At 35.5% G+C, this 9,795-nt stretch overlaps 2 protein-coding genes and 1 non-coding gene across 3 annotated transcripts; 2 read left to right on the forward strand and 1 right to left on the reverse strand.

Annotated features, from left to right (window-relative positions):
* The first annotated feature begins 1,213 nt into the window (after nt 1–1,213).
* Nucleotides 1,214–2,782, forward strand: LOC140867142 (putative NAC domain-containing protein 94). Its single transcript, XM_073272215.1, has 3 exons — nt 1,214–1,528; nt 1,682–1,992; nt 2,089–2,782. The coding sequence occupies exons 1-3, from the start codon at nt 1,351–1,353 to the stop codon at nt 2,683–2,685; spliced, it is 1,086 nt and encodes a 361-aa protein (XP_073128316.1). The 5' UTR covers nt 1,214–1,350; the 3' UTR covers nt 2,686–2,782.
* A 324-nt stretch (nt 2,783–3,106) lies between these two features.
* On the forward strand, nt 3,107–3,186 carry TRNAL-CAG (transfer RNA leucine (anticodon CAG)). Its single transcript has one exon. It is a non-coding gene; the product is annotated as a tRNA-Leu (tRNA).
* Nucleotides 3,187–4,953: 1,767 nt separating this feature from the next.
* On the reverse strand, nt 4,954–9,560 carry LOC140863111 (uncharacterized). Its single transcript, XM_073266271.1, has 5 exons — nt 8,999–9,560; nt 7,747–8,894; nt 5,891–6,307; nt 5,391–5,632; nt 4,954–5,292 (listed from the first exon to the last, which is right to left on the reverse strand). Exons 1-5 carry the CDS (start codon nt 9,115–9,117, stop codon nt 5,029–5,031), a joined length of 2,190 nt encoding a protein of 729 aa, XP_073122372.1. The 5' UTR covers nt 9,118–9,560; the 3' UTR covers nt 4,954–5,028.
* Between the last annotated feature and the right edge of the window lie 235 nt (nt 9,561–9,795).

Raw genomic sequence — 9,795 nt, forward strand, 5'->3', positions numbered from 1 at the left:
AAAAGGGAAAAGCCTAGCTCATTTTGTACTTGGCAATCTGGACTCCGCGAATTCTTCAGATTCTTCTTTATTATAATAATATTATATGATGTTATTATCACGAGTTTTTATTATATAGTTGCATCTCTAAACTTAAATTTTTAAAATGTTAATATAAACATATATATCTCAATTTTTATCAGCAAAATTTCACTAAATCTTTCCTTTTTCATCAATATATATATATATATATATAACCAAAATTTACCTACGTAAGCGATAAATAATCCATCGAAATTTGATGTATAGTCTAATTATGAGAATGACTACCCAATTGGAGTGTTAGGCGTTTGGCATTTTTTTACAAGATTTTCTACTATTTGTATATTCCCACATACGTTAACATGACCTTCAAAGATAATATTTTTTTTGTGTGAATAAGAATTGAGATCTAGGCACCATATTCATACCAAATGTCAAATATGCATGCATGATTTGTCTTACAAAAAATATATGTTATTTTATAAGAAGTTGTTTATTAATTAAATTATAGAATCCTTCCATTATCTCAATTGTTTTAAATTTTCATTTTTTTAAATATGCACCTACCTTTTTCATTACACACACACACTCTTTGAATCAAATTACTGATCATGAACGAAATAAATAATCCAAAGTATTTTTTTTTGTTTAAATGTTGAAATAAGAGAACGATTTAATTGCCATGGAGGAATCTAATTAAATAGTGATCGATGTTCACATATAAAAATTATATTGTTTCCAAGATCCCATCAGCAGTATATTACATGAATGATCGATCAGTTAATATAGTTAATTCCTCTTAACTTCAATTGTTACAATCAAATTCATGAACCAACTATTATATTTAGCTCCCCGAGGGACCGGGGACCTTAAACAAACAAAACCAGAAAATAAATATTATATGTAACTTCTCTTTGTTTACAAATTTTGTTCTATATCAATATTTTAACAAGAATTCAACTAATATCCACACCGTCGATTTCAAGCTTTCACATTCGAGCTGATATGTTTTTGCAAACATATGACAAGTACATGCATATATTAATCGAATGAGAAGATTGTTTTGTCGTATAGTTTTGATTGTTATATTAAGATGTGAAGGGAAGAATCCAATTTAAGGGAAAAGAAGATATGCTTCACACACACAACCCAAATTTGGAGTCTCAAATGGGATGGCAGAGCAAAGCTTCATTACAAGTCAATGGCCTTGACTTGGGTTCCTCTGTCTCCACTTTTAAGGGAGGGCTTTGCTCCAACAAAATTTAGCCCTTTCAGATATCTTTGTTGAGACAAGAGAGATCATATTTATAAACAAATAATCAAGCCAATATGGATGATCTGGACAAGAATAATATGGATGATCTTATGTTGCCCGGATTCCGGTTTCATCCGACGGACGAAGAACTCGTCGGTTTCTATCTCAAGAGGAAGCTCGAGCATAGGCCCCTTCCAATCGAGCTTATCAAGCAGGTCGATATATACAAATATGATCCATGGGACCTTCCAAGTAAGTCCAATACAAAATATAAATTGATCCATTAATGCTAATTTTGTACAAATCTTGAGCATAATCTGGGATCTTGAATGCTGAAGATAGTACTATTGTCAAACATGAAAGATAACAATTTTTTTTTTGAACTATGTCTTGATTTGAAAACAGAGCTGGTAACAACAGGGGAGAAAGAATGGTACTTCTACTGTCCAAGGGACCGTAAGTACAGGAACAGCTCGAGGCCGAATCGGGTCACGGGATCCGGGTTCTGGAAAGCAACCGGAACCGATAGGCCTATATACTCTTCTGATGGAACTAGATGCATAGGTCTGAAGAAATCCTTGGTGTTCTACAGGGGTAGAGCTGCAAAAGGCTTCAAAACTGATTGGATGATGCATGAATTCCGACTTCCGTCCAGCCCCGACGCCGCCGCCGCGTCTCCTCCCAAGAAGATCTTGGACAAGAATCTTCCACCAAATGTAGGTCTTTTGTTTATCAATTGGTGACATGCAACGCAATCCTCCAAAAGTTTCGAATTTTATAGTGATTGTTGTGCTTTATGACAATGAATGCAGGATTCATGGGCAATATGCAGGATATTCAAGAAGATGAATTCGATGGCAAACAGAGCTCTTTCCAACTCATGGGCTCCTTCGTTACCCGAAACTACATCACCAGATTTATTCACTCAAGCTACAAATCAAACTCATTTCGGTTCCGATAATCTCTCTAATTCTTCCCCCTCCGAAAATGGCCTACAGCACGCCAATTTCCCTTCACTCTACGTCCCCTTCTACAAACCTATGATCCCCAACACCAAACCTTCAAATGACTTCTTCCCCATTTTCTCACCTCCGCAAAATTTCAGTTCGTCCTCCGGTTTCATAAACGAGCCCATCAAAACTCCGGACTATGTCGACTTTGACGGCCCACAGCAGCAGTTCAACGCGACACTACTCGGCTCCTCGCAGGTGATCCAAGAAAGTATAGACTTGGAAGATGAACACGGGGTTCTGAGAAAGAATTTTAGCCCGAAAAACGCGTGGGGAGACGTCCGAGCGATGGGATTTCCGTTCAGTTTTCCTTCACCGGGGGCGACGTGGGATTCTCCTTCTTGTCCTAGTGAAATATCATCCTCCACGGCTTATTGTGATGACAAATGTTACGTATAGTTTTAAGAATGGGATGATGGCTTCATTTGCTGCTCTGTTTTGAGCAAGCATGGCATTTGTATGTAAATAGCATCCCTTGTTCGCTGTGATTGTACAATATTATTCCTAGTGAATTCTTATACTTGAAATATATATATATATATATATATATATATATGTCAGTTTTGGGCTTAGATTTTTAATTTTTTGAATCCATTCACTGCTTTGCATTGCATTGCACCTGACACATCTTGCAATCATATATAATATTATTTATCTAATAAAATTTAATTTATGAAAAAAAGCATGTATTTTATCATCACAAAAATATTATTTCAAAATTTATTCGTCTGATTTTAAAATTATGTTAGTTGAGCAAGTATAAATTCGAATCTGAATTTTAAGTAGATAAATATTATACTACGGAAGCTTATAATCAAAAGTCAAGATGGCCGAGCGGTCTAAGGCGCCAGTTTCAGGTACTGGTCCGAAAGGGCGTGGGTTCAAATCCCACTCTTGACATTTTTATATTTACTATTTTTTTTAATCCCCACTAAAACATATTTCGCCAATTAATTAATTATATCGATCAGAATAGCAACGCTATTAAAGAAGCAAGGCCCTGATCCATTTGTAAATTAATATAAAAGAAAGGATCACAAGCCAATATTATTTTTTGAGGAAACCACAAGCCCAGTGGAACAGGGATACCTTGTGTATAGTTTACCTTGGGTTTCATCATAATCTCATACCGGAGAATGATATAATTGTTATAAGAATACAAGTTCCAATAGATTGAAATAACGATTCATTTTTGTTTTTTTTAATGTAAATTGATTTATCTCCAATAGAATCATACATCTAAGACACCTCTTTAGAAACGGAAGAATCTATTTCCAAATCATAAGGCTTACATATTGATAGAAACACCTAGCTAGATTATGTGGCGGGCGTTAGCTTGACAATTAACAAAGGTAACTGTATAATATGTGTTATACTGTAAGAGCTTTTGCATTCATCAATGATAACATCAAAACATGAATAATTGTTTCTATCTAACTTAGTCTTGCATGTCATTTTCTTCGCATCCACTTTAAAAATAACATGGTGCATCTCTAGGTTTTTTTTATCCATATCATTGCTTCACATAAGGCAATTCCTTCGGCTTCTTCAGGTCTAATATTTCCATGCATTGATCTTGACAAGCATCACGCACAAGAACCTTGATCGTCTCGGATAATAAAGCAAAAGCAAAAGCAAAAGCCAAAGCCAAATATCCCTTGATCTTATAAGGTTGCAGCATCTACGTTACATTTTCGAAAACCCCTCATGGCTTTCTCCACTTCTCTCTACCGCATGTCTCTGTCGTGTGAAGGAGTTTCATTCCTTTGTTTTTCCAAAACACATTCATAAAGTAAGTTGAACGCTGAAAATATTGTAACTCGAGAAGGCGTGTTATTTAAGATCCGAAATTTCTAAATTTCACTACTAAATAACATTTTGTGTCCTACAATGATTTTCTCTCCTTTTCTTATTCTTCATACGATTTTTATATTATGTTGTTACATTTCAATCTTAATTCGCTATATAGATTCATGTTAATATTTTTTTTCGAGTCGACGTTGATCGATGTAACACATATGCAACGATTACATGATTTTAACGTGATGCTGATCTGACATCAATACCTAAACTGTCAAAATTGAAAATAAGATTAAAAATGGGACAAGATAGTCGATAGAAGAACAAATCCGCTGTTTTCTCTCAACCTTGTATTTTGGGAATACGATATATACATTAAATGTTCACCGAAAGCAATTGAATGCGTGAAAGTGAAAATTCAGATGCCAGGCAAGAAGGGTGAGGCCTGGATGAACAAATGCACAAGATAAACCCATGAATGGTCGCCTCTGTATTAGCTCATTACGGGACCCTTCGATCCTTTATAAAACTAAGCCCCTAAAAGTGAAGTTGTCCCATTCCTTTTTGAACTCACGGACCGAATCTATAAAAAACATATATCATGTATTCAATTCGTGCATGTGTCATCAAATGGGTCTAGCTCATGCACATATATGGTAAAGTTGAATTCTTTTAATGACATGGAACCCGCAGTTTTCCCGTGCATGTTAGATAATTTACTGAGTTAACACAGTAATTTGTAAACTACGACTTGTCAGTTAAACCACAATGAATATGCTCTGTGACAAATGCTTATATATTCCACTAACTTAGATAATTATAAGCTTCATCATTTTCGCAATAAATTAAGAATTCATTCAAACATGCTAGGGAAAAAACTTTGAATCAAAACTTTTTAGCTAGCACGGATTTTATCAAAGCTACATATACAAATCCCAAGTCCTAACATGGGAAGAGCAAAAAGCCAGGTTCCACACACATCTTCCTATTCACAAAACTAATCCTGTTTAGCTTGTCATGACACCAAATCAACTGGTCTCTAGTTATTCTTGGCATCCTCAAAACCCTAGAAACTAATCTCATATCTACTTGGCAGAAAAACGAAAGAACTTGATCCCACTCGACTTCACCGTCGTCTCTTCTCCGTCGAAATTTCCTCAAAATGCAGTTCTCGCTCCTCAAGAGGTCTTTCAGCTTTCTCTCCTTCTGCATTCCAATAGAAAACAGACAAACTTGCATTAGCAAATAGAATAAATTAAGCTTGAGATTTTAAATTTTGAACGAGTGGCAAGCAAATTAGGGACCTTTTGAAGAATTTTTCGGACCGCTAGTGAGAGGCTGAGGTCTTCTGGATCGTGAAGCTGTGGAACGATCTTGTTGTGGGTGTTAGTTGGCGGAGCACTGGTGCAGTCCTTATCAGCCTTAACAAATCGCCAAAATATTCGAATCGACTCCTCGACTATTTCGACTAACGTTTCGATAGTAATAACATGTTCATCTCTGTCTTTGGTCCACACCCTCCACTTTTTGTCCTTCATATTATCCACTGCCAAAAGTATACCTTTAGCTTCAATATAAATGTTGTAAAAATGTCTTTTTTCTCCATTCTACGAGACACAATTGCTCTACAATAATGTTCGAATGCACCAAAAAACGAGAAGAAGACAAATATTTTTTATCTTAACTAGAAAATACTAATATAGTTTTAATATAATGTATATATACATAAAAAAAACACGTATATATCACAAAAGTTACCAAGAAATTAAATGGTAGCAATGAATTAAGTGAATCGAATTCTTACCTCTAATAACTGGAACTTGAAGAAGATTGCGAAGAACACACCGAGTTTTCGCATAATTTTGAACCCTTGGCCCTTGAAATGGCTCATCCTCTACGAACCTTTGCATGAGCACTTGAAACTGTTGGAACTCGCCAGCAACTTCATTGTATCTATTGATCCCACGGGGGTCTGATTCCCATAAATCCAAGGCTTTCTCGTACTGCCAATACAACATCTCCCACGAAGCACACATCTGTCCCACGTATACTACTTCGACATCACCTTCCAATTCACCTATGAACTTCTTCATGGGATCGCTTCCGTGGATTTTATGTTTCGACAGCCAAAGATTCTGCGAAACCAGGGATTTTAGCGTTGGCGCCGACGGCTTCTTGTTCGCGGCCGTAGATTGGACTGGAACCTTCAGCTGCAATAGACCTGCCATGCATGAATGCACACAAATATAATGAGGCAATGCATGGGGGTTGTCCTAGATTTAGGTTATGGTTTGCTTATTTTAAATTTATTGATTATTGATAAAAATCCATTTTTATTAATTATATATTTTTTTGTTGAGAAATTTAATTATATATATTCAATTTTCCTTAAGGGCAAAAGCCAAAGGCAATAAATTTGTGACACAGACAATTAATAAATTCAGTTGACCCGAATGCTAATGGAAACGTCATGAATCACGACCAAAAATGCACTGGCTCGTTTTTCAAGCCATTTGCTTTTGAATTCCCAATAAATCCTATTAAATCATGGTCTCTCTTGAATCGCCTCACCAAAAGTATTTAATATTTATAGGTAGCACAAGGATATTTATTTTTAAAACTTACATTTCATATAGTCTGTAAACTATAAAATTATCATGTGTTCGATAATGATGGATCTTTTTCATCTGAAAAATAAATTTCGAAAAAAAATTTAAAAAATATTTTATGTTACTATATAGCTAGTTTAGACTTTAGACACAAAGACATTCTCTTGGGAAGAGAAGATAATAAAATGCATTTTATAGGTTTTGAAGCTAGAAGAACAAAACAAATGTATCGTGACTTTGAATGCCCAAATTAATTATTAATTTAATTAATTAAATACAAGAATTTAATGCACACCTAAATTGGTGTAACATCATCCACTCATCCTTATCGTGCCTTGTACAGTTGTACCAGACCAAGTCCCATGTTATTTCTGTTTTCGGAGAACCCAACGGACAAGATCTTATGGGTCCTCTAAAAACACCCACAAATTATTAATTTCGTACACATAATAATAAATAATTAAATAAAACATCTAAAAAAAACTTTGAACAATTAATTAAAAAAAACATGATTAAAGATTCTCTTGGCACACCAACTAAAATATGTTCCGATTGAAAAAAGTTATGATAGGAAATATTATTTTTCAATAATCAATGCAGTGTTGATCTTTCCTAGTGGTGATTAGTTGGGCTTATAATTACTGGTGGTAGGTCATCATCAATTAACTTTGAGTTGAAAATTTATTTTACATAAAAATAAATAATAAAAAAGGTAAATTAAGTCTTAAACGAATCAAATCGAGCACTGACATTCAGGCATTGTTTGGTTCATGAATTAGATGATGATGAATTAATAATATAAAAATTTTAAATCAATATACTTGGATTAGACAAAGGTGCATGATACTAATCTTTGAAAAAACTTAAGACAAACATTGAACAAAGCAATAATTATATATCAATCAATATGTTATCATGAAATCTCTTAGCAGACTTGAAACATGAAACACTAAACATTTTATGGTCGACTTCGATTCGACTTCGATAAGCTCGTTTAATTTAAAATTTATTTGCCAATGAATGAAATGAAGAAAGGAAAATGTGGACTAACCCATGGCGTACATCTTTTGGTAATTCAAGATATCCAATTTGCGCATTCTTTCTCTGTATCTCTTGTAGAATTTGTGAAGCTCCCCTATTCCATCTCCACGCTGAGATTTTTCATCCATCTTCCATGGCTTCAAATCCTCCATTATCTTGGGTGACTCAGATTCTTCTAAAATGGTGGGCAAGCCTGTGTCCCTCACCTTCTTCAGCTCCATTTTCAACTGTTCTATCAAATCTTCATGTTCCCACAACGATTCCGAATCGTCTTCGGAATCGGACATTGCCGAATCATTGGACTCTGTTTTTTCATAATTGGTAAGAACAACGGCGCCGCCTGTAAAGTCTTCCTCAGATAAGAAATCCGTGTTAAATTCATCATCTTCTGTTGATTCATCGGGTTCATCTTTCGTGGTATCCATTTCGTCGCTGCCATGGAGATCTTTTGATGATTCGACTTCTTCGCGGAAGCCCGAAGATGATTCTTGCATTGTTTCTAGTCCAAAATCTTCATCAGACAAGAAACCATCGCTGTGTGAGTCCACTGAACAGTTGATCGGTGAAGGAATATGCTCGATATCGATTGAATCCGAAACGGAGCTGTTACACAAGGGAGTTTTCTCAGACAAACACTGCGGTTCATCAAGAACATCATGGTTTCCCTCGAATTTTTCATCTTCTTCACCTGAATGAACCATTTGCTCTGACTTCTCCACCGATTCCTCTGCCTCAGCATTATCTTTTCCTTCTCCATTGCATAGCGAAATCTCATTATGATCTTCTCCCGATTCCCCCGATTCGCATTTTATGTTTTCATTAATTTCTTCCGCAGGAAATGTCTCCAGTTCATCTATAAAAGCGCTGGCAGATTTTTCTCCAGACGTGAAATCATATACAATAGTACTTTCAAACGAGAACACTTCAGAATTCGATAAATTGCCTGGTTTCTCATGAATTCTACAAAATTCTTCGAAAGTTGGGAACTTGAATTTCAGAAATACCTCTTCCTCTTCTTTTCCCCCAACACCATCGAATCCTATAAACTCAGTAACATCTTTCTCAGCGATACACTCAGAGGATAATAACTCTGTCTCTGCTTCAAGAAAGTCTATTTCTTCACCATTCTTCTCCACTGAACACTCATCTCTATGCAGCCTGGATTTCGATGCAAAAAATAATAATGATTAAGAAACCAACAATTATTAAAAGATGGATCTAAATAAACAGACAAGAAAAAAGGCGTTGAAAGTGCTTATCACCTGAAGAAAAAAGCAGAGACAAAGGTGAAAAGTGGGAGCAGATGCATGGAAACAGAGAACAAGAACGCATATGCCAAAGGAACCAATCTTTGGCTCACGAACTTAATCACATAACCCATTTTCAGAATACAGAAAGTCACTTTTTTTCTCTTTTCGTGAAGAACCCATAAAATTGAAGTTGCCGTAAATTCAGTCGAAATCGAAGGGAAAATAACAGGGGAAATGCAGGTGTTTCGAATCCAACGTCCTCTTTGAATATTTCAAACCAAAAATGGAGTTTGAACCAGTAAAAAGGAGACTCGTCGCCAAGGTTAGAACCAAATATTCGGCACTTAAATCCGACCAAATGGGAGAAATGAGATTTTCAAGCAAGAATTAAAGGGAGATTGTTACTCTCCATTTGCTTCTTCACACCATACAAGAATGAACATGAAGTGTGATTCTGTGAGAAGTGAGGACTGTGGATGGGTAGGTCGGTATTTGCCGTTTGGGAGGCAGAGAGGGCGTAATTGGGAAATAAGCATTTTCTAAAGGTCTAAATGATAAATTTGAGCACGCGTGGGAGGAGAAATGAGAAGGGGGAGGTTTGTCTTCTTCCACTCCACAAAATTGAGTCTATGGAACGTTCTTCATATATTATTCCACATTCATTTAAGTCTATTAATTCAAGGATGTGACGAGTTTTATTTTTTAACAAAAAAATTGATCCGATTAATAAATTTTTGGGATTTTAATTCACATGTAAGAAATTAGTATTTTGGGTTCCATTTGTTAAATAAAGTTAAGAGCATAATTCT

Source organism: Henckelia pumila, chromosome 4 (genome assembly GCF_033568475.1).
Source record: "Henckelia pumila isolate YLH828 chromosome 4, ASM3356847v2, whole genome shotgun sequence".
Classification (NCBI taxonomy): Eukaryota; Viridiplantae; Streptophyta; class Magnoliopsida; order Lamiales; family Gesneriaceae; genus Henckelia; species Henckelia pumila.

Coding starts and splice junctions, on each gene's coding strand:
- LOC140867142 (XM_073272215.1), top strand. CDS start 1,351: ATGGATGATCTGGACAAGAATAATATGGATGATCTTATGTTGCCCGGA. Junction 1,529..1,681: donor TGATCCATGGGACCTTCCAA/GTAAGTCCAATA, acceptor ATTTGAAAACAG/AGCTGGTAACAACAGGGGAG. Junction 1,993..2,088: donor ACAAGAATCTTCCACCAAAT/GTAGGTCTTTTG, acceptor CAATGAATGCAG/GATTCATGGGCAATATGCAG.
- LOC140863111 (XM_073266271.1), bottom strand. CDS start 9,117: ATGGGTTATGTGATTAAGTTCGTGAGCCAAAGATTGGTTCCTTTGGCA. Junction 8,895..8,998: donor GTCTCTGCTTTTTTCTTCAG/GTGATAAGCACT, acceptor ATCGAAATCCAG/GCTGCATAGAGATGAGTGTT. Junction 6,308..7,746: donor CCAAAAGATGTACGCCATGG/GTTAGTCCACAT, acceptor CATGCATGGCAG/GTCTATTGCAGCTGAAGGTT.